The 26816-nt window shown below is 58.3% G+C and overlaps 8 protein-coding genes and 1 non-coding gene across 9 annotated transcripts; 4 read left to right on the forward strand and 5 right to left on the reverse strand.

The window, feature by feature from the left end:
* Positions 1-1272: 1272 nt before the first annotated feature.
* BXZ73DRAFT_55207 (glycoside hydrolase family 16 protein) lies at positions 1273-2558 on the forward strand (the record flags this gene model as incomplete). Its single annotated transcript, XM_048021303.1, has 4 exons — positions 1273-1445; positions 1627-1934; positions 1984-2457; positions 2518-2558. The coding sequence occupies 4 exons, from the start codon at positions 1273-1275 to the stop codon at positions 2556-2558; spliced, it is 996 nt and encodes a 331-aa protein (XP_047872409.1).
* A 2456-nt stretch (positions 2559-5014) lies between these two features.
* Positions 5015-7253, reverse strand: BXZ73DRAFT_92881 (uncharacterized protein; the record flags this gene model as incomplete). The annotated part of the gene is made up of 4 exons (XM_048026510.1): positions 5015-6406; positions 6451-6558; positions 6631-6823; positions 7087-7253. 4 exons carry the CDS (start codon positions 7251-7253, stop codon positions 5015-5017), a joined length of 1860 nt encoding a protein of 619 aa, XP_047872410.1.
* A 2207-nt stretch (positions 7254-9460) lies between these two features.
* On the reverse strand, positions 9461-10611 carry BXZ73DRAFT_92882 (peroxin 7; the record flags this gene model as incomplete). Its single annotated transcript, XM_048026511.1, is given in 7 exon segments — positions 9461-9488; positions 9586-9765; positions 9785-10032; positions 10087-10122; positions 10163-10200; positions 10262-10373; positions 10429-10611. 7 exon segments carry the CDS (start codon positions 10609-10611, stop codon positions 9461-9463), a joined length of 825 nt encoding a protein of 274 aa, XP_047872411.1.
* Positions 10612-12380: 1769 nt separating this feature from the next.
* On the reverse strand, positions 12381-12454 carry BXZ73DRAFT_t190. Its single transcript has one exon. It is a non-coding gene; the product is annotated as a tRNA-Val (tRNA).
* Positions 12455-12731: 277 nt separating this feature from the next.
* Positions 12732-13230, forward strand: BXZ73DRAFT_9434 (protein-tyrosine phosphatase-like protein; the record flags this gene model as incomplete). Its single annotated transcript, XM_048026720.1, has 2 exons — positions 12732-12986; positions 13072-13230. Coding segments are annotated over 2 exons (414 nt in total), but the record flags the coding sequence as incomplete, so codon positions are not given.
* Positions 13231-13592: 362 nt separating this feature from the next.
* On the reverse strand, positions 13593-15175 carry BXZ73DRAFT_55238 (DHS-like NAD/FAD-binding domain-containing protein; the record flags this gene model as incomplete). Its single annotated transcript, XM_048021306.1, has 8 exons — positions 13593-13701; positions 13763-13903; positions 13958-14029; positions 14085-14230; positions 14286-14426; positions 14482-14686; positions 14791-14843; positions 14939-15175. 8 exons carry the CDS (start codon positions 15173-15175, stop codon positions 13593-13595), a joined length of 1104 nt encoding a protein of 367 aa, XP_047872413.1.
* A 258-nt stretch (positions 15176-15433) lies between these two features.
* Positions 15434-16913, forward strand: BXZ73DRAFT_106758 (RTA1 like protein; the record flags this gene model as incomplete). Its single annotated transcript, XM_048016713.1, has 9 exons — positions 15434-15450; positions 15651-15676; positions 15731-15814; positions 15868-16012; positions 16068-16180; positions 16240-16383; positions 16437-16596; positions 16662-16732; positions 16789-16913. The coding sequence occupies 9 exons, from the start codon at positions 15434-15436 to the stop codon at positions 16911-16913; spliced, it is 885 nt and encodes a 294-aa protein (XP_047872414.1).
* A 317-nt stretch (positions 16914-17230) lies between these two features.
* On the reverse strand, positions 17231-24587 carry BXZ73DRAFT_92885 (uncharacterized protein; the record flags this gene model as incomplete). The annotated part of the gene is made up of 18 exons (XM_048026512.1): positions 17231-17648; positions 17699-17922; positions 18003-18483; positions 18534-18594; positions 18618-18720; positions 18771-18871; positions 18925-20031; positions 20085-21306; positions 21438-21716; positions 21781-22369; positions 22403-22545; positions 22593-22965; positions 23020-23149; positions 23204-23802; positions 23851-24092; positions 24134-24199; positions 24227-24359; positions 24556-24587. The coding sequence occupies 18 exons, from the start codon at positions 24585-24587 to the stop codon at positions 17231-17233; spliced, it is 6303 nt and encodes a 2100-aa protein (XP_047872415.1).
* A 360-nt stretch (positions 24588-24947) lies between these two features.
* BXZ73DRAFT_92886 (lipid phosphate phosphatase 1) lies at positions 24948-26006 on the forward strand (the record flags this gene model as incomplete). Its single annotated transcript, XM_048026513.1, has 6 exons — positions 24948-25045; positions 25106-25231; positions 25286-25329; positions 25381-25444; positions 25504-25738; positions 25791-26006. The coding sequence occupies 6 exons, from the start codon at positions 24948-24950 to the stop codon at positions 26004-26006; spliced, it is 783 nt and encodes a 260-aa protein (XP_047872416.1).
* Between the last annotated feature and the right edge of the window lie 810 nt (positions 26007-26816).

Consider the following 26816-nt stretch of genomic DNA (forward strand, 5'->3'; position numbering starts at 1 on the left):
AAGACAATAGCTGAACGCACTCAAATAGTGATGAACTAATAAGTATCGTAGGCTGCGTCGCAGAGCGCACATGGGTACGCCGTTGGTCGGACACGATGTGCATAGTACGACCATGCGCAGCAGCAGGTGCGCGCCAGGCTCGTACCCATTCATCCGGGCGCAGGCACGACTCTATCCCGAAGTGGGTACGCCCCATTCAGTGTTGCATCACGTACGGGCGCAACATGATCCTGATTCCTCATGGTGCTGCGTTCGCGCGATGCGGAACAAGAGTGCGCGAGGCGGTGCGCGACTGGAAGCCAGATTGTGTTGTGTCTCCGCCCTGTTCCCAGCAATGGCGAGGCGTCTGCGGCGATTGGAGGAAACAATGCGGATTCTGGATGAGAAAGGGGTTTGTTCTGCTGATGCCGGCGAAAACATAGTGCGTAGAACGCGGCTCACCGGTTCCCGTAAGCAACCAACGTGAGGCTCAAGGAAATGCATTCACGATCTATCGTAAGGTCTGTCACCTGCATCTCGGTCTACGGCGTCCGAAGGTTCGGCGATCATAAACAGGGCGGACATTACGGGCAGTGAGAACCGTCTGAGAACGACTCGGCTCCATCATACACCTTGCAAGGGTGCAAAGAAGAAACTCTGGGAACATATGTAGCGCAGAGGGTCAGCATGGCGCCGTGCGCGTACCGTCGCGCTTGACCAGCTTGGGAGCACAGTTCCGCAACCAAGTCACAGCCCTGGCCCAGTTGATCGCGCGTGCTTGGTGCAGTCAACTAAGGTCAAAGCGACGACTGTGGTCGTAAACGAGAGGGGGCCGCCAAGCAGGCACGGTACACGCTGAGCGCATGGGTAAAGTGGAGAGTCGAGGCGGTGGCCTGCGCAGCTACCCAGCGGTCTGAGCCGGTACCGGGCGCTGTGCATGCGCAGGCTCAGAGGGTGTCGACGGGCTCGGTGGTCGACCGTGCACGAGCCTCGCACATTGGCCGCTGCGCGAAGGTGAGAGCGACAAAGGCAGGGGAAGGAGACAACAGCGCGTTTGTACTTACAAAAGCGCGGCGATGTGGCGCCGTGGTGGGCCGCCGGGATCCGAGGCCGGGCCCCGGAATGAAGGCCGCGGCGCCGGCTGAACAAAGCGGGCCCGCTCGCGCTCCGGCCCCGGTTTTATACCCAACGCCTGCTTGGTCTGTGGCCTGCCTCCCCTCCCGCTATTTCTTCCCGCCGCCCGAGCCGTCGTTCTCTCGTTCCCCACTCTCCTTCCTCTAGAGCTCGCCCACCATGTTCGGCCTCCTCTCTGCTCTCGTTCTCTCTCTCGTCGCCGGCTCCGATGCCCTCACGGCCCACCACGGCGCCCAGCTCCGCCGCCACAGCGGCCTCGCCCGCAACTCCTACACGCCCCGCTCAACCTCCTACAAGCTCGTTAAGGAGTACAAGGGTGACACTTTCTTCAAGTGAGTAGCCAACCTTGCCTCGCGCGCGATCGTGGTCCCTCCGCACCTGTGCCTGGAACGCGCGATCCCCTGCGCGGCGCGAAATCCCCCGCGAGTCCGACGCAGATCCCGAGGCCATGTCTCAGATGCCATTTGCCCCGTTCAATCCCAGCCATGACGCTAATCACCTCTCCGCTCGCAGCGGCTGGGACTTCTTCACCGACTCGGACCCGACACACGGGCTCGTGAACTACGTCGACGGCGACGCGGCCAAGTCGCTCGCGTACGTCCAGTCCGACGGCACTGCCGTCATCGCCGTCGACCAATCCAACAACGTCGCCGCCGGTGGCAAGCGCAACTCCATCCGCATCTCCACCAAGGACTCGTGGGCTCGCGGCCTCTTCATCGCCGACATCTACGCTATGCCCCACGGCTGCAGTGTCTGGCCCGCGTACTGGTCCCTAGGCCAGGGCGCCACCTGGCCCGACGCGGGTGAGATCGACATCATCGGTGCGTCCGCCTCTCCGCGCGCATATATCCTGCTCACCGTACGCTACAGAGAACGTGAACGAAGCGACGAGCAACCAGATCACCCTCCACTCGGGCGCAGGCTGCACCCTGGACAAAGCCACCAACGCCCTCGCGAAGTTGGTCTCGACCACGTGCGCGTCCTCGAACGGGAACAACGCCGGGTGCGCGTACTCGCAGACGACGAACAACACCTTCGGCCACGGGTTCAACATGCAGGCTGGCGGTGTCTTCGCCCACACGCTTGAGAGCGACTCGATCTCCGTCTGGTACTTTGACCGTGACGCGATCCCGTCCGACATCTCGTCCGGCTCGCCCGACCCGTCGAGCTGGGGCACCCCCACCGCGTTCTTCCCGAACACTAACTGCGACATCGAGAAGCACTTCCTCAACCAGAGCCTCATCTTCGACATCACCATCTGCGGTGATTGGGCCGGCTCTGCCTTCTCGGCGACCTGCTCCGGCACCTGCTCGGACGCTGTCGCTGACCCGGCCAACTTCGCTGGTGCGTTTGTTTCTCCCCCCTCCACTATCTTCCCTCTAACATCTGTTTGTGCACCCCCAGTTGCGCAGTGGAAGATCGCGTCTGTCTCCATCTACCAGTAGATGTCGAGCATGACCTCGAACGATTGCATATCTCCGATGACCCGGCGGCATTCCACATACCTAATATCGCCTACGCACCACACACGCACGTCGCTTTCCTGTCCTTTCTCTTGTCTCGTCTCGTCTCGTCTCGGTCTCCTCCATTGCTCTCCGTTACCTATACCCCGTCCCCCGGCCGGTCTGTACCGCTCTCTCCCCAAACCCCACGCCTTTTTGCGTAGGGCATTTTCTTCTCGAGCGGGGACGGGCGTTTTGTACACCCACGCTCCCAGAACGCGCGCCAGCGCGCCTTCTGCGCCGTCGGGTCGCGACACCCGCACACATGTGTGCATCGCGGCGGCACGTACTTGCCACCCGGCATACATTTTTAACGCAAGTGCGTGTCTCGTACTGTACTTGCGCGCGCCGGCGAGTCCGGTCCCACGCCCGATGGTTTTTTTTGCTTCCTGCGTTCTATTTCTTTACTGGCATGTTACCTCCCTGGGGCCGGCCGCGTGTTTGGCCGTTGAGACCGCTCTTCACATGCTTATACTGTGTATATATCATCCACTCGCTTATCTGCTCCCTTCCGGATTTACTTTACGCTCACCGTCACGACCTTACACACTCCACACACCTTACCACTGTAGCCATTTACTTCTCAATGCGCCGCGCGGTTGCTCTGTACAGAATACATCGCCCCTTTGGACCGAGTACCACCCTCCGTGCGCGTGTGCCCGCTTCCTTCGCCTCGAGCACACAGGCGGCCCCACCGCGCACGAACGACGGACGAGGGACTGGTCTCCCAAGACTAGTTCTCGCCATCCCGCCACCCCAGGTCCTTATATCCCCCTCCCAGCGCTCGACCGCGGACGGAAATACCTACATGCTGCGTGCGTACACAGCATCGCGGCACCGCGAGAGATCCTGGATTCCTAACCTCGGCACGTTCTGCCTCTGCGCGTGGGCCCTCGGTGATGCTTCCCATGCTCGCCGCCCGCCGCAGTCGTATGGCACGGCCCGTACTGGCTAGGCTGGTGCTTACTGACTGGCTGGGAGATCGACGGGCGTCGGGCGTGATCTTGCCGCGCCTGCCCGGGCACCGCGCGGGCTGCGCTGTTGCCGTCACTTGCGTCGGCGGGGGGGGGGGGGAGGGGGGACTGTTGGAAGCAATGTACATTGCGATCGCGCGTTCGAGCATCAGTCGTTGCGCGATTGGGCGTTCGGAGCGTGAACCTCGCGAGTTACGGGCATCACTGTCAGTAATCAGCGCTCAGCCATACAGACGAGTGCCGGAGGAGGAGTGGAACGGGCCCACCGAAGCGTTCCGTCCGTCATGCATCATGCCACGCTCCCCGTGCGATGTGAGGACGTTGCCAGGCCGCCGAACGGAGGGCGGTGCCGAGTGCTTTGCGAGTTGCGAGTGAGATCTGAGAGGCGGACTGAAGTTGGAACCTTGGGCTGTGCCGTCGCATGCTTGACCGGGACCGCTGAGCGAGGCGGCGGCGCGAGACCGGGAGGAAGCGCCGTTCCCGAGACGACTGCGCCGGCGCTGCGCGACTCAGGCCCGCCGAGCCAGACGTCCATGCGCGGTCTGCTGTGCTTCTTGGAACCGGTTCGCATCTGTCGTCGGGCAGGATGGAGGTGGTGGTATCGCTTCTGGGAAGCCGATGGGAGAAACGAAGTGGCGCCGGCAGTGAGCTCTACTTGGGGCTAAGTACGGAACGTCCGTTCGTCAAGGGTGGCGGCACGTTCGCGGCGCGGAAAGGAGGCACCGACGCCGGGAATCGGAAACATCGAATATGGCGTTGCGCCGTGCGCGCGGCGGGATGTAAGTACCATGCGCGGATGATGAGCCTCGGGAGCGGCTAGGTGACCTCTCGCAGGCGGCAGATAGAAGACACACTAGAATAGAGCACTGCGGCCGGTGAAACAGGGTGCTTCTATGCCTCATCGTAGCGACAGATCCAGTAGAAGTATGGATGAATGAACCGCGGCGTGCTTCACGTCTGACACAGAATGTGGATGGGTGTAATGTCCACACGGTATTGCTGCGATCCACAGATGCTTGGTGAGGCGGAACAGAAAGCGGGAGAAAGAGTCTTACCTCTTGAGCAGTTATCGATGTGTTCGTGATGTTCACAACAGTTTCTTGCAATGATAGTGGCTCCACGGTCGCGTTCGTGAGCTTGCTCTGAGTGACAAGGGCATCGAATAGATGAGCGGCAGTTAGAGATGGATTGTTACTGATTTCCACCCCGTCATACTTATCCTGTTGGTGATAAACTACCACTTGCACCCCAGCATGCAAAGGAGGAATAAGCAACGTCAACATGGACGTCGTCGGGAGCAAGCAGTGCGATGGAACAAGCGCCGACCCTTCGTGCCCAAAAACTCAGACGCGCGCTTACATTCGCGCTCGGAGGGTGCATGCGCAACAAGGACAGCTGTGCAACTATATAGACGCAAACTACACTCTAGTGCTCGCACATATTGAAAAGCGCCTCGAAAGTCTCCTGGTTGTGTCCCTCAGCTAAGACCGACCTCTCGTGCATGAGCTTCAACCGATGCTCCTCCGCCTCCTCCCTCGACATCAGTCCGCTGGAGCCCTTCACGTGCTCTCCAAGCGTGTCTATCAGCTCTCGAGGCAGCCTCTGCGTCAGCGACGCATCCTCCAGCGCATCCAGCGCCCACTCCGCCTGCTGCGGCGGCACGTCGCTCGTCGAGTGGATCGCGTCGATGGGGTCCACGAGGAACAGCGCGACGATCTTCCGGTGCCCGGGCCGCGTCCTGTCCGCGAGCTCGAAGGCCTCGACCCGGTGCTGGTAGACGTTGGGGAACACGACGCACTTGTCCTCCGCCGCGACGACGCTGCCGATCCGCTGGTTCAGCGCCGAGTCGCGCCCGAACCCGAACACGGCGAGGAACCCCCTGTTGTCCCACTGCTGGTGCGGGATCATGCCGCGGTCGCCGTCCCCGCCGATGTGCTGCCGGAACGCGAGCCGGCTCTCGGTGATGTTCTCGACGGAGTGGTAGTAGAGCCCGGTGGCGACGATCCGCTCGTTGAGCATCCCCTCGACGTGCCACGAGCCGCCCGGGTACGTCGGTCGCTCGGGGGTGAGATGGATGTTCGCGAGCTTGACGATGACTTGCACCGTGCGGCCCCGGAGGGTGAAGGAGACGCGGTCGTCGTGCGGGGGCGGGGCGAATGGCGGCGGCTCGGGCACAGTCGGCCACATGTGCAGCCTCTCCCATTCGCTCTCGGCTTCGTACAACGCGTCCACGTCCTTGATCTCGGAAGGATCTGGTTGCGGCGGTTCCGGGACGTCACGGTACCAGAGATGTACGAAGTTTTCGAGATTCAATGCAGAGAATGGCAGTGGCCGGTCAGACGATACCGTGTCCTCGAGCACGCGGTCGAAGAGGGGTACAAAGCGCGCCAGGATGCGCTCGAGTGCATTATAGAGGGGCCGGTGCCGGATAGGGTGCAAGTTGTTGATGTAGCCGAGTGCGGAGACGGCCCCGGTCTCGGTGACCTTGAAGTCGGTGGGGAGCCACTGGTAGGCGGGCGACGCTTCGCTCTCGAAGCTCCCTATGTCCCACCGTTTGGTGACGTAGTCCTGTTGAGAAAGGATCCCAAGAGAATCGTCCTTGCCGTCCTGGGAGGGTGGGCGGAACAACGAGCGGCCGATGCAGAGACAGTAGAGGGAGGGATGGACAAGGTCGAGAACCTGCCGATCGGTGTTCGGGTGCCAGTCTTTCTCGTCGTCAGGGACGTCTTCCAGTACAGAGACGGCATGCACGAGCTGCTCCTTGAGGATTGGGTCGATGTGGGACTGGGACTCGTACACCTTCGGCACGCAAGAAGCCTAAATCCGACAGTGTAAGCGAGAAGCAATTCAAAGGAGCAAACGCCACTTGCAAACATTCCCGTGTTCGGATCGCGCACTGCAGCCTCATACTTCAGCTCGTCGAAGATGTAGGCGAGCTGTTCTTCGGACAGCGAGTCGCATGGCCAAAGCTTGATCCGATCAGAGAGTACCGAAATATGCCATTCATCCCGAACGTCGTACTCTTTGTCTTCGAGTTTGACGTACTGCTGTCTGCGACGCTCCCCGCCCCAGAAGTGCTCGACCTTTGCGAGGTCGTCCGCGACGATCTCCTCGCGGTACTTGGCGGCGATAGCTGGATCGTTGATCTTCTCCCACCAGCGAGGCTTGGCGCGGATGGCGCCCGAGTATTGGCGCATGCGGAGCTCGACGAGTGTTATGGGGTCGATCAAGGGCCTGTCGAAGGGGGTGGGGAAGTCGGGGCAGCCCTTCGCGTCGAACGAGTCTGGGATACACTTGGGCACAGACGAGTACAATCGTCGTTGGCACGGACCGTCCTTGTTCCGAAACTTGCAATCAAAATGTCTGCAAAAGCCCAGGCGGGCCCACCTGACCGAATTGTTTGGCAAAACGGATTCGGACTCGGACGCCCTATCCAACCCATCGGTCCGAGCGAGAACGGTGAGTAGGGAAGAGCACAGACGCTGCCTACCACTCACCAAGCGGAGAACATCGGAAGTAGCTGCGGGGTGGTCAAGGGGTGTGTTTTGGAGTGAGGGCGTTGTTGCTCATCGTGGTTCGAGTCCAAGGGAGGTCCCGGCGTCTTTCTCCTGTCAACCTCGCGCCACGGCGACGTCATGCCCCTGTGGCAAAAGGAATCGCTCATTCTCGTCGCTCACACCATCGCGGGTGGTAGGTACGCCCAGAAGACACAGGAAAAGATCGCGCTAGCCTGCCTCGGCTCGGCTCCTTCAAGCGTCCACTGAATTCTGCGCGCCCACAGCCCCCTTGCCCATATCGCCCATCGGGTAGGTGTCGCGAGCCGACACTGCATCGTGCAGGGTGCTGTCTAGCGTGGAGGTGTCCCCGGCCCCGATGGTGAACGACCCGTCGAACGTGTTCATCGCCCTTGCGAAGACTATGGAAATGACGTTGCCTTGCCCGCCCCATGTATCCGTTAGGTCTGTTCCGCTGGAGATGAGCTTGATCGAGCGTGCATTCGACGCTTGCAAGTCTATGAGCAGGTGTGAGACGAATATCGTGTTTAAGCTGTAAGAACAGTGTGAGTGAGAGGCAGCAACATGAGGACGAGAGCTTTACGGGTCGGTGAATGTGAGAATGATGCTGAAAGCATCCGTGGCAGACTTTCCGACCTGTTTCATCATTCAGTCAACAGGCTATAGTGATCGCGAATATCACCTCACATTGGCAACTGTGAACGTGACATGCAGCAGGTTCAAGACGAGCAATATGCTAGGCTCAATATCAGCCCCGATACGTCACTGACACATTGTTGATAACTGACAAGAAGTATAATGTGCCTTTATAATAAAAATGTCAGCCAATTGCTCCATAGGGACATATGAACAGTCTCACCATCTCGCAAGAGTATCTGTGCCAACGACCGATGAGGTTCAAGTAGGCTGTGCCAAGTGACGAACTCTTGGTCATATAGCCTACGCCACGTTACCAGAAGCAGGATTGCTTCTGCGCCGACGACACACGAGCGGGAAAGGATGGTCACTAGAACAAGCGCATGAGATGAGACACAGGACGGGGAGCGAAAGCAGAAGACCGCATACACCTGCATATTAGGCGGTAAGTACGACTCTCAGCTCATGTATGCGTGGGACGTACTGTACTGGGACCTCGTCGGTCGGGTACGTGAGCCAAGTGGAGCAAGAGCCGTCGTCGTCTACCATCCCACTGACGCCCATGACACCTTGCGCCTAAGGTGGAAATACGGATCAGATCCACGAACGCGGGATCGTGCTCGAACTGACCATATTACAGAAGATCGGCATCATAGACAACACAAAAACGACCGTTGAAAGGGCCAATTTCTGACACAGCGCATACGTGCGCATACAGTTGAACGCTAAAAATTCGGAAATTGTCAGTGACGACTAGATCCATGACTTCGTCTTAAGAGCAACGCACCAGCCCAGGGAAAGTACACCAGCGAAGTGAAACCCCAAAGCGTGCGTACGTACACATCACAGCTAGAATGAAATGAAGTCACACATTAGTCCCGCGTTCTTGGATCGGTGAGCTTAATATTCGTACTTCTGCACATCGTCATGTCGGCATTCAAAACGGTCGTAAAACTTCGTAAACCAGCTGAACTCGCACTCACAAACTGCCCGTGAACGTCAACATACACTAATATGTAGTGCAGGACGTGAAGATATCTGTTCGCGAAGAACAAGAATGTTGCCCCCGAGAGACCAGAACCTCGCCAGAAGTAGTCAATCTCTTGGCGTATCGTGAGCAAGTAATCGTAAAAGAAGAGGGCTGAAGGAGATGCCTTTCGTCAAAATCACGGCTTTCAGCGGTATCAGATCGACGTACTGAGAGCGACGGCCGGAGCATAGCCCGAAGGACTCGTCGGAGTGGGCCACATCACTTGCTACCTGTTCATTAAGAGGCGGCGGTCCTCGCCGGGTAGGGCCACAACGTGGCGTGGACGGTCGGGGTGCACGACGGTAGGAGTAAAGGCGAGCCGGTCGGTGTTTAGCTGGGTGTTATCTTATGTGTTCCTGTGCCGATCGAGGCTCTCCGAGAACCAAGACCCGAAACCCAAAATCAGATTGTACCTCGCCCGGCCCGAGAACCCTGCCGTTCCATACAGTTGAGACCTTGAGGGGGTAGAAGCCAAGTGAATGACGTGCTCGACTGAAGAATCAGGTGAACGTTTGAACGTTAATGTCAGCTGGGCGAGATCGGACACGAATGCTGTGTGCGATAGATTAAGAATACTTATATATACACGAAACACGTCAACCTACAGTCCCAGCTGCAGCTGGCGAGCAACCCTTCTTCATACAATGACCACGCACACCCGACCACAAACTCGGTGTGCAGATCATGAACTTATGGCAAGCAGGTGTGAACCTCCCGGCTGCGGTGCCGTCATCCATCTGCATCCCTTGTCGTAAGCCCGCTACAATCACCGCAGTATACAAGAGCATACAGTCGAGCGGAGTTGAAACACTCACATTCGGCAGGTCTTGGCGTAGCCCGCGCTCGCGAGCACGTTCACCCGGTACGGGCTCCACTGCACCTTCCTTATCGCGTACTCGTGACCCGCGAGGTGCATCTCGCATACATACCCCTCCCACTGCAGGTTTCCCCGCGGCCTCACCCGGACCATGCTTGACCATGCGACAGTCCCAAATCTTGACAAACGGGCGGTACTTGTTCCAGTCGAGCGAAAGCACCTCCCCTCCTGATGTGGGCACAGTGAGCGCGGGCGCAGTCAGGGGCGCAGCGAACACGTTCGCGCCCGGGGTCGCGGGCATATACGCCGGCGCGCGGAGGTCGAAGGTGCCGTCGGTCGAGAACGTGGCAGTCACGTCGGGCTGGTGCGGGGAGAAGATGGCTTGATAGACGCAGGAGGTGTGGGCTTGGAGCGCGGTGAGAGAGCGAGGGCGTTCTGGTGTCCACTATGCGAAGGTGGGTAGGGGCACTAGTGCGGCGAGAAACCGTGCAGGACGTACGAGCTTCACTGTCCCGTCCCACAGCGATAAAACGAACTGGTCTTTGTTGATGTTTAATCAGTCGATTGAAAAATACTTCGTGCGAGTGCTCTTGCCAGGCACGTATTGGAAAGTCTTAGGAATTCTTGCGGAACTTGGGATCTGGAGGCCGCACTGGGGGAGTTACGATGGCGACATACCTTGATCATGACATCCCATAGCTTTGTTGACCGATCTCCTGACCCACCCGGCTGGTTTTCGTGAATCTCCGACCGCGCAGCATCGTATGGCAGGCCATCCTTGAAGCGCTCAGGTACGGCAGACCCACAGCACGCAAAGTACTCACAACTGGTCCAGATTTACTGAGTTTGTTTCCGGAGGACTTGATCCAAGATATGCCAAGGGTAGTCTTCCGTAAGTTCCTACGAGGCCATAATAGTTTGCGGCGGAGGCGATGGCAATCCGCCCATTGTGAAAGGGCGACCAGGTCATGCCATAATGCGCGAAGCAAGGCGTATGCATTGTGGCCGATTGGGGCTGTTTCATGAGACTTTAGACCGAAGGCAGATGAGAGAGGTATAAAAGCGAAAGGTTGCAGTGGTGGAAGCGATCGAGAGACTCGCCGGCCCGGACATTGGATTAGCGCCAGTCACCACAGCACCAAGTTCGTGAGTACTTTACCGGCTTGACCTTACCCTCTTCCTTACCCTTTCTGCTGGTCTCTTTACACTCTCATGATCATTCTGGGATATCCTCGCGTAGGAGTATTGAGGACGAATCCGAATGGGACGTCGACGCTTTCACGGCCCTCTCACTCATGGCAAACGACCCTCCAAAAGAATCACGTGGGTTCTTGGACACAGTGTACGCTCTCGGTTGATCTCAAGTTCGTCGGAGTCGTCGCTCAGGGCATGTGGTTGAACTACGACCACGCGGGGCGATAGCCCAACCATTCTGGTACATCAAGAAGATATGGTACGTCAGTGTCTGTCTTTGCGACGGATACTTGTCGTGGACGTGCATATGTCTATGTAAACACCATTGAATATCGACCAAACACTTACCCTCGTGCTCAGACTTGCTCTGCTCTGAAACGCGGACAACTCATACCCTTTGTGGAGTAAGATTGGCCTCCGAAGCAGTGTTTAGAGGCCTCTCCGAAACGCCGCGTCTGTCAGTACGCGCCTAAACTACATATGTGAGGCACCGAACAACATTTCGTCTACATATTGACATCAATACAGGCAATGCCGGGGCCTCGAGTTGCACTTAGGTGGACCGCCCCTCATTCGAGTACAGTCTCGTTTCTTCACCACTCCTGCTCCAGCGTGTTGACGACTTTCCGCGACACCATCACGAACCACGCCCTCCTCCCCGTCTCCGGATCGATTCCCAGCCATCTTCTCTCCGTCGGGCCCGGTCTGGCGTCAGATACCCCGTCTTCCCATACAACCGCTTCGCGATCGGGTTCCCCACATTCAGCCCGAGGGCACGCTTGAAGCTTGACCCCCTCCGCCGGCCCCGCGTCCGCCTCGGTGTAGTATCGCGGACCATCGCCTCCGTCACGTCCTTCCTCCGCGCGCGGGGCGCGACGAACGCGCACCGCACCGCGGCCATCCGGCGCGTGAACCGGCCGAGGACGGCGAACGCAGCGGGGGGCGCGCCGCTCTCCGCGCCGTCGCGGCAGATCCACACGCGCCGCGGCGCGGGTCATGCCAGTCCCAGGACTCGGCCAGAAAGGCGATCAAGGGCGGCGTGAGCGCGTCGAGGTCGTCCGCAGTCGCGATGGTCAGTGCGTAGGCGGGGGCAGCGGACCAGGCGGGGGCGAAGGCTTCTAGGATCTCTTGCTGGCCGAGCATGTCATTAAGGGCAAGAGGATCTTTCAGCGAGGCGTGCGGCTGCAGCTGCGAGGGCTTCTTTAGGAGACAGGAGATGGTGGGTGGTAGTGGACAGCATGTTGAGGTCAATGCAGAAATTCATCCATCCTTCGTCGTGCTCCTTGCTTGCGGTGAACACTGAAGAAAGCGGGAGCGTCAGCGGAGGCAGCCTTCAAAAAATACGAAGCGTTCGTCCGAGCGTGCCGTACTGACCCCTTAGGCCTTACATGCATAGAGGCGTGTTACCAGAGCCAGCTTCGCAGATTCGACGCGTCAAATTGGGAGTGACGTGAACTTGGGTGGGTCGGCTTTGGGTTATGGGTGTGGATACTGCCTTGCCAGGATGTCCGTGGTTCATGGGAGCGAGCTAAGCCTGGCACATCCTGTCAAAACCGTGGAATTCACCGAGATATCCAAAAAGATTTGTCCGCCTACGCATGAGTCGACCCAGGCTCGAACTGAGGACCTTCTGTGTGTTAGACAGATGCGATAACCAACTACGCCATCGACCCATGACAGCAATGCGGTTGCATAATATTGTGGGGACCGCAAAGACATTTACGTTCGCACAGATCGGGATCCATCCTGCTCCCACAAGCCTATATATATGCGGCCGCGTCTAAGCCAGACCGCCCATTGTGTTCAATCCGTCACCAGAGCCACCGGAACGACGCCATAATGCCCTTGGCGAGACCTCCACCAACTCCTCTTGTAGATCCAGGCTCCCGCGACTCCTCGGATTGCGAGCCGTCGCCCAAAAAGAATGTGTTCGCGATACACCAAGGCTACTCCCAGATTCTCCCTCGTCTCTACCTTTCAGGGTACCTCGCAGCGATCAACGAGCAGCAGCTGCGCGACATGCGCGCGACGCACATTCTCTCCATCCTCGAGCTCGCTCCGCCCTTCCCGCCCGCGCTCGTCGACGATCTCCACACGATGCACGTCTGCCTGGCCGACGACGACGACGCGGACATCCTTTCCCATCTAGGCGCCACGACCGCGTTCATCGCGTCCGCGTTGCAGGCCGAGAACAACGTCGTGCTAGTACGTGCTCCTCCACCGGCCCACTAGCTACGGCGCTCTACATGCTGTGATTGTCTGACGCTGATCATGTCGTGTGCCGCTGCAGGTGCACTGCGCAATGGGCATCTCGCGCTCCCCGGCCGTCGTCTGCGCGTATCTCATCGCGACCGAAGGCATGACCCCGCGCGACGCGCTCGACTTCTGCCTCTCCAAGCGCGACATCATCGACCCCAACTTCGGCTTCCGCCAGCAGCTCGAGCAGTTCCACGCCGCGCGCGTCCGCGCTGCGCCGCCGCCTGGCGCGGGCGTCTTGGAGGTGCTGCGAACGATGGGCCTCTCCACAGACGAGCGACGACATTCTGGGGGTGGGGGCGCAGCGGGGGGAAGCGCAGCGTCGGGCTGATCGCGCGCTCGTCGACTTCGTTGGATAACTTGCATCCGTTCATGACCGAGTTCGGCACTAATACTGTAATACTTAACTTCGCGGACCTTCGAACAAAATACTGGTCGTAACCGAGGAGACGGGAGGTATGGTTTATTGATCTGAGCGCATGAGTAGATAAGAGCCTGGCGTGTGTACCATAACTTAACTCCTTTGCGATCACGATCGCCCCTAGCAGCAGTGGATCATAATCGAGGTGGGGTCGGCAACCCATCGTCGGGATCCTCTGGTGGTAGTTTGACGATGCCGCTGTTGAGCAGCTCCGGGAAGATGTCTGACTCCGCGGTCACTCCTCTGCATGAATGGCGCGTGTCAGCGCGTACTTCCAACACAACGACCACATGCAGCCACATACAGTACCTTGCGCACGACATCACGCATGACTGCGCTGGTTAAGATGCGAACGTGCTCAATTCCTAGAAGGTTGTCCGCGCGCGAAGCTCCCTCGTTCAGAAGCAGCACCGGTTTGCGCTGCTCGACGGCTTGCTTGACCAACCTGGGAAGGCAGTGAGTTTCATCACGGAGGCGTTCACACAACCAGGGCACGCACCTGAATGCGGAAAATGTGGCGAGAGTGGTACCGACGACGAGGAGCTGCTTGCTGTCACTGATGACCTCAAACCTGCAAAAACGAATCTCAGAGCCGGAGACTACGCCGGCGAAACGGCGCGACGTACGATCGCTCCTTGACGCCCTGCGAGATAGACTCTCCAAAGAAGACGACCTCAGGCTTGAGCATGGTGTTGTGCTGTTTGTCCCGGAGGCATTTAGGGCATTCGGGAACAACGAACTCGTCGTACCGCGTGCCTTCGGGAAGCACCACCTTTGCGAGGGCGAGTGGGTAGGTAGGAAGTAAAGCTCAAAAGAGAGAAACGCACATCTCCGTCTGGATTCGTTCGGGGCTGGTCCCCAGTCTGCTCCAAGTTCTTCAGGTACTCTTTCCAACCCGGGTTCGCCATCCCTAATTTTTCCTGGAACGCCTCCCGAGAGATTACATGTCCATGGGAACATCGTACGCTCTTTCAGCGTTTCGAGGTGAGTCGGGGTTCAATGGAGCAAAAATGAGACGCGTACATGCAGAGTGCCGTGAAGCTCTAGGATCTGCTCCTCAATGCGAGACTTCGGCCAAAATCGTTCTACAGCTTTCGCGTGCAGGCCGTCTACGTTCTGTGTGATGAGGTCGGAGGTGACGTGTCCATGCTGCAGCGCGGCGAGTGCATAATGCGTGGGGTTCGGCTGGGCATCTCGTACTGGCGGGTATCCCAAGAACGACCGGAGCCTGCGCGCGCACGGTGAGGACGTGGAAGTGAAGAAAGGTAACGCATCCTTGCCAGTATCGCTGCCTGCAAACCGTGAGCGCACCGTGCCACCAGCAAAGCATACCATGCGCACCTGAACGCTACCCCTCTGGCCGTGTCTTCCATTAACTCATGATACTACGACCCAGTCAGCTCCTCCATCCCAGCGCGAAAGGACCAAGCGTACAAATATCGGCCTGCCTGACGTCAGCGCGCGCGACCCAACGCAGAACGATGGCCACGCACTTGTAGTTCGGGTTTAGATACCGGCCGCCCTTTCCCCTGTATGCGCGGATGCCCGAGTCGACGCTCACGCCCGCCCCGGTGATGACTGCGGTGCTGCCCTTGCCGCGGGTGAGGAAGTCCGCGATGCGCGTCGTTGCCTCCGCGGCGGTGATGCTGGTATTGGCTACCGCGTCAGCAGCGGGGCGCAGGAGGGCGTCGGGGAGGGAAGGGACAGAGACACGCATGGGAGGGCGCTGGGCGCGTCTCCGCCCGCGTCGTCGTCATCGAGCTCGGGGTGAAGCCAGGCAAATCAGATGAGCGTAAGCACAGCCGGACCGCGGGCCGCGTGCAGAGTTCCGCTGGTCACTGTGATGACGCCACTGCACCGCGTCTTCGTCTCTTCCTCCGACTTCTTTTCAAGGCATCCACAGCCAAGTGCACTCGAAGAAGCAAAATTCCCTGCGCTCGACGCGAAACCCGCTTTCTATCCATCTCGAGTTTGTATGGGTGGATTCTGGCAGTGTGTAGGACAATGCAGAAGCTATCATACTCACTGCCTCGGGACTGCCTTCACTCTCTCGGTCCGTGATCCCTTTCGCGGTGGCGGGTCCGAGCTTTGCGTGTCAAGAATACTTCTACCTTCATCTTCTTCCCGGAGCTACATTTTGGCGTAGACAGTCTATAAGCCTCTCTCTCTCAGCCTCTGCACGCCACATACAGCCCCCACCCTTCCGGCGTCCTGATGTGTATGTCCGCCTTTCAGCATCTTTCCATTGATCCCTAACTGACCGCAATCACAGCCGGAAACGATTCCAACCTCTACGGCTACACTCCCTCGAAAGAAGCCGGCTACGCATTTGTCGTCCTCTTCGGCATCACCACACGTGCGCCTTTCTAGCGATCTCATGTCGGCGCATCATAAACCTCCGGTTCCCAGTGCTTCACGTCTTCCAGGCCATAAAGTCAAAAGCGTGGTGGCTATTCCCAACGGCAATCATCGCCGGTGTTGCCGAGGTTGTCGGATGGACGGCGCGGATATTGTCTGGCGCCAACCCGTTGGAGTTCAATCCCTACATCATCCAGTCAGTGTCCTAACCTTCCCATCTCCCATCAAACGGCTCAAGTTTTATCTAACAGAACTACTGTGCTCGTTCTTGCGCCCACTCCATTCGTCGCCGCGCTCTTTATTGGGCTGGGCCGTATAGTATCCCACGTTGGCCCTCAGTACAGTAGACTCACTCCCCAATGGTGTAAGCCCATCTGTCGCGGCTTCGAAACATCCGTGCACGACTTAATCCGGTTCGCTCAGACTCTCGCATCTTCCTCACGGCGGACATTGCTTCGCTCGCCATCCAGGGTGCTGGTGGAGGCATCGCCGCGACCGCGACCACGGACCCGAACGCCGTTCGGAAAGGCAGCGACATCATCATCGTGGGTCTCGGAGTCCAGCTCTGTGAGCTCATACGCGCCATTCCTCAGTCCTCTCCGATCTGACTGGCTCTATAGTCTCGCTCTCGGTCTTCTGCTGCCTCATGGCCGAGTTCGTCTGGCGCCGATCGAACGAGCGGCCGTACCACAAGGAGGCCACCCAAGGCCACCCTATAGACCGCAACGTCAAGCACCTGCTGGGCGGCATCACCCTCGGCTCGTTTTTCATCTACGTGCGGTACGTACGCGCACGCATCGTCTGCCCCGCCGTCCGAATATGTTGACGAACGCACAACCCATTAGATCCATCTACCGTATCATCGAGTTTGCCAGTGGCTTCGCCGGGACGATCGCCCATACCCAGTGGCTTTTCAGTGAGTCATGTACGCTGAGCAGAGTCGAGGGAGCCGGCGCTGACTGACCTGCCTAGTCGTCTTTGACGGTGTGATGATCACCCTCGGCATGTTCACCCTCAACGTCTTCCACCCTGGCCATCTTTTGAAGAAGAACCGGGAGTCGGACTACGAGATGACCAAGAGCGCTGTTTCGGTGTAGACATGGCAACCCGAGGGACGTAGACGTGCCGCGCGACCGAATCTGGGACGGACTAATTCCTTGCTATATCATCGACATATCACTTGTATCATGCTAGCCTACCACCGGATTACCGTCATATCATGTCGGAGTGGTTGCTGAATCGCGCACAATAAGTTGTAGAGCTGCAGTAACACTGTTATATGATGAATATGTGCACATTACATGACGTCCACTAGATCTAAAAAAACAGCAAAGCAAGTAGCGACAACAAAGCAAGACAGGCAGGTCCATTTCAACAACATCAACAACACCTGCACCTATAGATCCACTATTATCTACTCAATCTTCCGTCCCGTGCGCTGCTCGAAGATCTCAACGTCGATCGTGTTCATGCTAATGAAGCGCCAGATGTTGACGTGCTTCAGCTGCCCGTACCGCCGCAGACGGCCGATCGCCTGCGTCTCGCACGCGTCGTAGATCTCCTGGGTGGGCGCGAGGAGCGGGGAGACGAAGATGGCGTGGTTGGCGGAGGTGAGGTTCGCGCCGCTCGCGGACTCGTCCATGACGTTCAGGAGGAGGACGCGCTCCTTGCTCTCGTTCTGGAACTTCTCGAGGTTCTTGCTCTTCACCGACGCGGAGCCCTTGATCTCGAGGAACGCGATCTTGTGCGCCTCGAGCGCCTGGGCGACTTTCAGCGTCAGGTCCGGGAACTGCACGAAGATGAGCACGCGGTCTTCCTTCGGGATCTTGTTCCTGCGGAGCGTGTCAGAAGCCGTGAAGTAGCAGAGAAAAGGGTAACGTACTTGATAAGATCCACGATCATCTCCAGCTTGCGGCCGAAGTGGCGTCCGCGGCCGTCGCGCGCCTCGTCGTCGACGCCGAGCGTGTCTCCCTTGACGACGTTCAGCACCCGCGCGGCGGCCCGGCACGCACCCGACGCCGCATACACGCACTCCTCCTTCTCCGCGCACGACAGGACGCAAGCGTAGCAACCGACGTGGCCACACGACGAGAGCACCGCGACGTCCTCCGCCGGACGTCCTCGCGCTCGCAGCCCGGGCACGAGATCGTCTGCGGCTTGTCGGCCTGCCGCTGGAGGTCGCGGACGACGGTGAAGTACCGCAGGGAGCGGAAGCGGCCGACGAGCTCCTTCGTCACGCGGCGGATCTCGTGCGTCTGCTCGCGGTGGTCCCAGATGAGCGCCTTGACGGCGTTGGAGAGGTCGATGTCGCTCTTGCCGCCGCGCTTGTTGCTGTCCCCGGCCTTGTTCGTGGCGGACTTGAGCGGGGCGGGGACGTTGGCCTCGTCAAGGAGCTCGCAGACTGCCTCGGTCGCCTCCTGGTCACCTACGCCCTCGGTGCGGGTGACGCGGATGAACTCGCGGAAGAGAGACTCGTCAGGCACCCGACCGATCTTCTTGTCCATCTGGACGGCGGTGTTGAGCTTTTTGAGAAGGTCCTTCTTGCAGTCCTCGAGTTGCTTCGTCCGCTCCTCGACGATGACTTCGCAAGCTTTCATGGCATTTTCGCGGTCCGAGATATCGAGGTCAAAGTGTGAACAACGCTTGAGAAGAGCTTCCTCGGCAGTGCTGCGTCGTTCCGTTAGCTCGCTGCCCTGGACGCTTAGCCAAGAACGTACCTGCTGTCTCCCAAAGCTTGAGACAAACGCTTCTCGCGGTCGCTCTCGCTCTCTTCCCTCGCTTCACAGTCATGTCGATAGCACGAAGGTAGTGTTCGAGCTCGAGGTAGATGGCACGTTCGGCTGCAGGGAGGTATACCTTCACAATTGTCTCGCTCCAAGAGATCTCGTCGATTTCAGCGATGTTCTACGGGAAAACTTAGTTCTGGCATGAGCCATATGGGATCAGTTACGTACCTGTCGCACGAACTGGCCTAGGAACTTTTGTCCGAGCTCCACGCGATGAGCGTGCCACTCCAGACTGTGGACTTCGCGGAACGAGTGGAACTTCTCGACAGCTGCACGAACAGTCAAAATCGGATGCAGACGCAGCCACGACGCATCCACGCACCAGTCTGTTCACGCTTGCGTTTCTTGACTTGAAGCGACTGGCCCTCATTGTCGTCGTCGATACCAAGATGAATGTTGAGGAACGCCGAGATTGTCTTCAGAGCACCGAAGTCGTGAGTCGGCGGTGTACCGGAGAGCACCCAGTGACGTTCCGCCTGCACCCTCGTAACCATCGAGAGCACCTTCCCGTCGAGGTACGTGTACTCGTCTACGATCTTGCGCGCGAAGTGGAACATCTCGAGAGGAGGCGCCTGCATCCTCTTCCAATCGTTCTGCACCGCGGACGACTTGAGCTTCCACGGGTCCGACTCCTCGCGCCGCTTCTTGGGTTTCGCGGGTTTTGCCTCTGCCTTTGGCTTCTTCGCAGGTTTCTTGCCCTTGCCCTTGGGCTTCTCGTCGTCGTCGTCGTCGTCGTCATCGTCGTCGACGTCCATCGCATCCTCGGACCCAGAAGTCGTCGAGGACTTCTTCGCGGACGCACGCTTCTTCGGAGGGGGCTTGGCCTTGGCCTTGGCCTTCTTCGGCTTCTCATCCTCATCTGACTCTTCTTCGAAGTTTTCGTCGCTCTCGCTCTCCTCCGCGACGAAGTCCTCCTCGTCACTGGCTTCAGAGGCAGCACCCTCGTAATCGGAGTCATCCGAAGCCTTCGAACGCTTCGTTGGCCGCTTCTTCGCTTTCGCAGCGGTTTTGCCCTTCTTCTTGGGGGCTTCGTCCTCGCTGTCGTCGTCGGAGATAACGATGGCCTTGCGCTTCACAGCACGACGGGCCCGAGGAGCATCCGACTCTTCCTCCATCTCAGCCTCAGACGTGGGAGGCGCGGTCGCAACGCTCGATGCGGAGGGAGAACCGCCACGGCCCTTGAAGGACGGGATTACGACTTCAGCAGTAAGACCGGTGCGGGGGCTGATGTTCGTGTTCTTCGGCTTGGCAGCCTCAGATGCGGCCTTCTTGACCTTGGGCGGGTCCGCCTTGACCTTTTCGTCCTTGGCCTTGGCCTTGGGTTTCGCCTTCGGCTTAGGGGACTCGTCTTCGGAAGCGTTGTCCGCAGCGTCACGGTAAGACTTGCCCTTCAGTCGCTTGGTAGGAACGAAGAGTTGAGCGGCCTCGTCTGCAGAACGTATGAGCATGCAATCCACCGACGATTAAACTCCTCGTACTCACCGATCTTGCGACCCTCGAGGATCTGCTTAAAGACGGCTTTCGCCCCGTCGTTCCTGAGACGCTCAACCTGCTCCTCGAGGCCCTTGAGCGTGATGTCGAGACGTGCGTCGAAGAAGCGCCCGTCCTGTACCGGCAGCTCTCCCGCACCCGCGAACACCTCCAAGTTGTCCTGGTACACCGTGCTCCTGAAAAGGTTCGACGCGACGATGACGATGTCCGCCTCCAGAACGTCCTCGATCTTGAGCGCGTTGATGTTCGTCGCCGTGTGGAGCACGACGACAACAAAATGCTTCTTCGCGAACTTGCGGGTCTCTGATTCCCACTGGCGCGTCAGGTGCGGAGGGACGATGATGAGTGTCGCTTTCGTCGCGATGTGCCCTTTCATTTTCTTGAACTGCTTGAACTCTTTGTTGACGTCCTCGGTCGCACAGTCGATGAGCCCGAGCGAGATGGCGGTTTTGCCATACCCAACTTGGTCAGCGAGGACGCCTCCGCGGATATGGTGGGGACGTTGAGCGCGTCCCTCCGCGCGCCATCCGAGGGGCTCGAGGATGGCTTCGGAAATCTCCTCTTCGATGAAGGGGGGCGCTTCCTTGGACTCCTGCGCGAGCATCCAGGACAAGGAGCGGAGCTGTTCAGGGCGGAGAGGAGTGACGAAGTTGGGTGGCTGAGTGTGCTCCTCATCGTGCTTGTTGCTGGCCAGCTCGAACGTCGGGAATTGCATGCTGATTGCGGGTGTAAAGTCGGTGTTCAGCTTCCACGAGAGGGTGGAGGATTCAGCGCGGACGGCGGGAGGAAGGCGGGAGAGGGCGCGGTGCATGAGCGATGAGAGGTTGACACCGATCCGGACAACGCCGTCACCTTTCTCGTCGAGCTTGAGCTGCGTCACGAACGGCGCGGGGCGGCGTTTGAGGCTACGTTCGAACTCTCCGGCCTCAATGCTGTCCTCGAAGGCGGCTATCCGCTTCTTGACCTTCGTCCACCGGATAGACGGAGGGACGGGCGCGCAACGACGGCACTTGACTTGACCGTCGTGTTCGCCACAGGACTGCCACTCGTTGAACTGACCCTCGATGTTGCGGATTCGCTCCACGAGCCAAGCGAGCGACCGGAACGTCGAACGTTCATGCACCTTGTCGACCTCCAGCCACGGTCCACGGGGCCACTCGGGACCTGCACGATCACCGAGCGAGACACGGGCCACGAGAAGAGCGTGGCGCTCCTGCAAGAGTCGCGATGGATTCCAATGGACAGGCTGTTCGACGGCGTGGCGAAGACGGCGTCCTTGTCCGCAGCCGGCTACACGACGTACATTAATTTCGCGCATCCGATACGGGAAGGTGTATTACTTACCACCATCTTGACACTCTGCGCTTCCACCCATCGGCAGGGGACGGTGCACTTGACAATTTCCGGGCCATCTGTGTCTGACTGCCTCCACTTGGGATCAAACGATGCGATGGTTGGGCGATGCTCGCCGAATTCATACCTCCTCGTGCTGATGGAGAATACGAAGGAGTCCTGAGTGACGTCCCCACAACGCATCGGGTCGATGAGCATGAAAATCGAAGGCATGTGTTCGTCCGCCTTCGTTGTCGTGCGCTTGTGAGAGATCCATTCGCCGCGCCGCACCTGTCGATGAGGGTGTACGTGCCAGAGATGTCACGGTCGAGCATCTTCACGTCTCCGGCGTAACAGTGATCTTCAGCTGGGCATGAACACTCCGCGCCTTGAACTCGTCTCCCTGAAGACCGATTTTCTGCTCCCACGAAGGGACGAGCTCTTCGGAGCCTTCGACAGTGACGTCGAACTTGGAGACCACGGGGAGCGCGAACTGCCACGTGCCGCTCAATAGGCCGTTGACGCAGGTGAAGCGACCGACAGGAGCTTCCAGCACTCTCCGGATCTCCGCGTTTGCTGGCTCGTTAGCGAGTGGGTAGGTGAAAAGGCGCCACTCAGGCTGTTGCGGGTGAAGCGAAAGCTCGAGCTTGGCGGTAGAGGACTGGTAAACAATGGACCACAGTTCTTGACGCTTCGGCTCGACGAAGCGGAGCTCAGGTTCTACTGCACGGAGAACGGCGTCGCGCCATCCAGTCCAGCGCGACGAAGCGACGTCGAGGTCGGCATCCACGGCGAGCTTGTCGAGTAGCCCATTCGAGACGTTGGAGATTCGGAGGGACATGGGGAGGATGGCTTTCAAGTCTTTCTCGAACGTCGCGGGCGAGAGACGAGGGTGGGCCTTGAGATCGATAGGCTCGTAATTATGTTCCGGACGACCACCACACCTAACACACGACGTGGAGTCGCAGTCAACGCACCGGTTGAGGGTCCGGTCGGTCATGCCTTTCCTGCCTTCACAGCCGCAAAGACGGACACTGCGCTTCGCCTGTTCGAGGATGCCCTGGAGCGATAGCTTTGAGGACGAAGCAGCCAAGTTGAGTGGCTTCTTTTTGAGTTGTTCCTCGCCGGAAATGCGCATGTCGACAGGGTCTTCGGGGGCTCGATGACCATGATCTCGTCCTCTTCTTTCGCCTCGGGGACATCCTCGTCCATCTTATCCTCGTGGTGCTCCCCGTACGTCCGGGTGTCGGAACCTTCCTTGAGCAGCTTCCTTCCGACCACGAGTGCGGCTAGAATGCAAGCACCGACGACCGTAGTTGACATTGCGTTCCCCGCGAGGTCCGCCAGCTGATCCTCCGTCTCTCGCGTGAGTAGAAGCTCGTTGACGGGAAGACCTTGCATGGACAGCGCTTCAAGACCGACCATAGGGCCACCGCGATTCGTGATGTACGGAATCATAGTGGGAGTGAGACATGGGCAGATGCCAGGCTTGCTTGAGCCGGTCGAACGATCCACGTTCTGCGACAGATTCCACACTTGCCTATATCATTCCATCCCATCAGCCAGAGTTAAACTCGTGAATTCACACACTTACGTCTTGAAGGACGAGTCGACGCCCTTCTTCGCGGAGCGCAGAAGACTGATGTCCATTAAATCCCAAACACGCTCAACCTGCACCGTTCCCCAGTCATTCCACGCGAAGTCGGGGAGCTTGCAGAAACCGCCTAAAATCCAGTCAGGAAAGGTGGGTTGTTTCAAGCCGGAGAAGTGGCACGTACCCTCTTCCCAACTCGTCAGCGGTCGCTTCGTGCCCAGCTGCTCCTCAAGACGCGCCCGTTGGTGCCGGCTCTCGCAACGACCCCAGTCGATGACACGCCCCTTCGCCGACCGAGACGAGTTGTTTGCCTCGTTCGCAAGCTTTTGTCGGGCTTGGTGTATACGGGGGTCATCGGTAGGTAGAAGGAAGGCATCCAGGGTAGAGGACGCGGGGCGCTTGAGCTTGCTGAGCAAATCCATCCATGCTTCCGGAAGGTCCGATCGCCTCTTGTCCACCGCCAGGAGGTAAACACGTGTGCGCGTGTGCGGGATGTAGAACGTCTTCGTGTCGACGCGCAGGTGGCTTGCGCTGTAGTCGTGTTGGGCGAAGTACTTAGCGACCTTGTCCCATGGAGCACTGCAGACGTTCTCCAGGATGACCAGTGGAGGTCGATGTTTCTTCACCCAAGACATCATCCCGCGGAAGGTACGACCAGACTCGCCGTTCGCATCGATGTCCTGCTTTTCATTGTTCAGGTTCGAGTAGTCGACGCAGGACGTGCCGGCGACGAGAAGGTCAACATCTCCGGGTACGGGAGCCAACGCGCCGTAGGCGGTAGTTCTACGACATCTTAGCTTCTCCGCTCGCGAGATAGTGTGCAGTACTTACGCTTCGTCGTCCCCGAGTTCGCAAACATCACGAAACAGAAGCGGTGGTTGGAAATTTCGCTCGATGTATGCCTGCTTGAAAGGCTCGATTTCGCAGGAAAATACGTGCTCGTACTCAAGCTCCATGTCATAGTGTTCTTTGATTGACCGCTGAATCAAGTTGAGGGCAAGGAGGGGAGATTCTGTGCCAGAACACATCGTCGCAACGCGCATCTTGCGGCCTTTTAGATGTTGCGCGACATTCTTGATTTGTGGAATGCGCGAGACGAGGTCGGAGAAGATACAGGAATTTCGTGGATGGGGGGAAGGTCTGAGTTCTCTATGGTACTTCCCTTGGTGGCCCTAGATTCCTTCGCTTCGGATTCGGACGCGCCCACAGCGTCGTCTTCTACAGACTCATCATCTTCTGGTTTGTCATCCTCGCTGTCCTCGTCCTCTTCGTCGGACGCAGGCTTCTTGACTTCTTGGCGTTCTTTGGTTGACCGAAGAACGAAGTGATGGACTTCTGGTCTTTCGCAGGTTTGGAAGCTTTGGACTTCGGCTTGGAGGCGGGGGGCATGAAGAGAGCGTGCAGGGGAGAGGAAGATGTGGAACGTGGAAAGGGAAAGCGCGTGGCGGCGTCTGCGACGCGTCCTTACTCACTGCTAGTCACGTTCACGTCGCATAACGCGTCATTAAAAGTGACTCTTCGTGACGCTTCGCGTACCCTTTGGCGCCAAGCAGGCCAGACGCTATCATGCGAGCGTCTAAGGGCTTGGTCTCCACCACCAACAGCTAGTGTGCATGTATTCACGAAGGGGTGAAATAGCTCTAAAAGTGAGTGTTTATCTGGTGTGCTCTTATGATCTTAATCTAGCCGTCTCATCAAACTAGACGCACCCATGCGAAGTCTGGGCATCGACAGTACAGTACAGTTCCACGCTGAGGTGAAGCATGGATATGTCTGGAACATTCAGCGCCGACATACGGAATAGCGCTTGAGGCGATTTGGGAACGGCGCGTTTGACTTTTTCGATCGGCGTATTTTATAGACTGGTAAGATACACACCTGAGCCTTTTAACTCTCATCCAATGCCATCTCAGGATGATCGCAGTGCGATGTGGTTTGCATCCTGGATACTTAAAGGAATGCCTCCCTTTGAGCGTGAATTTGATCGTAAAGATCCCCTCATTGACCACAAACACAGACCAAACCAGTACGTGGTCGGCTCGTTTCGCTTCTTTGACGGGACCCTGAATTATCGTTGCTACAACAGGATCAGCGGAAACTTGACTTGGATTCTCGCCTTCGCTATCCCAATAACAGCGACAGTCACTTTAGGACTCTTTCGCCGCTCGGTTCATGAGATCCACCATAGCCTCTTAGCGCTATATTCGGGAAGGTCGTGTGACGTATCTACCACACACTGCGTTGTCTGAGTTCTATTCACCATCAGAGGGCTGTCACAGCTAATCACTGAATTCTTGAAGAATCGAGTCGGTATGTCATGAGATGTCTCTCCAAGTCTACTCAGTTGACTTGGGACAATAGGTCGACTCCGACCGGACTTCCTTCATCGCTGCAAGTGGGACAAAGAGTTGAAAGCATGCACGGGGTAAATCGCCACTTCATTATTATGCTTAAGCACGCGGTCTAAACGTCGCCCCGTGCTAGGGAACTTGAAAAAGTCTTGGACGGCCGACGATCGTTCCCTTCTGGCCACTCATCTACGGCATTCTCCGGGATGATGTTCCTCTCGCTCTGGATAGCGAGCATCACCGGAGCATGGTGCTTTTCGCGCTCCTCCGCGGGAGGGGCCCTCCTCAAGAGCAAGCTCGCCCGTCTGGTGGCGTCTTTGCTGCCTCTCGTGTTCGCGACCTGGGTGGCTATCTCGCGCGTGGAAGACTATGTGAGCGACTTTCACATCGTATTCAAGCAGTCTTATCGATATACATTCGCAGCGTCACCACAAGGAAGATGTCATTGTTGGCAGCCTCATCGGTATTGCATCGGCCACCATTTGCTACCTTATATACTGGCCAAACCCATTCTCGAAGGAGCCGCACCTTGCTAAGATGGTGTATGGTGCTCGAGAGGACACGCCTACGAGGTATCCTGCGAGGTACGGTTACGAGATGGCGGGCATGGGCAATGAGGAGGGAGATGGAAGAGTATAGATCGCAAGACGCACTTCACGGCATTCGATACGTATGTAAGGGTATGTAAGCTCTGCAGAAGCTGTTGGATTGTACACTGTAACAAGCCATATGTCCCAACGATACCTTAAAGATCAAGCACTTCGCACAAACACCCATCGGTCCCCGACCTTCTGCATTTTCCCCGCTCCTCCACCCCCAGTCCCGTTTTCATGCCCATTGTGGGCGCGCGGTGCTTGCGGGGGCGGCGATCCTTGGAAGTCCAAAGATTGCGCTTGCCACTGCGAATTCCCGTCCCCGTCCCCCACCAAAGTAACCGCATCCGTCTCCTGGAAGTCGCCGAACCCGCCACCGGAGCCGTACGAGTCCCGGTCTTGCCCGCCGAACCCGCCCCCACGCCCTCTCCGGCTTCCGCTCGCGCCCCAGCCCCGATCCCCACCTCCACCTCGTCCACTGTCGCGTCCACGGTCGCGTCGAAACCCCCTCGCCCGCCACGGCCTCTCCAGCCATCCCGCCCCGCGTCCTCTCCAGCCGCCTCGGTTCCCTGCCCCCCACTGCCCATCGTCTTGCTCTTGTGTACCAGGTTGCTGCTGCTGTGCTTGTGATCCAGCGCCCGCGGCTTGGAGCGAGCCCATGACGTTCCCAAACGCGAACTTCATTAGCTCTTCCTGTGAGGGCGCAGAACCGTGCGTCGAAGCCCAGGCTTTGCCGAGCGCGTCCCATGAGGCAGCCGAAGACGGATCGAAAGCGGCTCCGTCGAAGTTGCCGAGTCCGTTTGCTCCGCCAGTTGACTGGCCAGATGTCGAGGAGAGATACTTGGTGGGGTGATAA

Source organism: Epithele typhae (assembly GCF_022376455.1).
Source record: "Epithele typhae strain CBS 203.58 chromosome Unknown BXZ73scaffold_90, whole genome shotgun sequence".
Classification (NCBI taxonomy): domain Eukaryota; kingdom Fungi; phylum Basidiomycota; class Agaricomycetes; order Polyporales; family Epitheliaceae; genus Epithele; species Epithele typhae.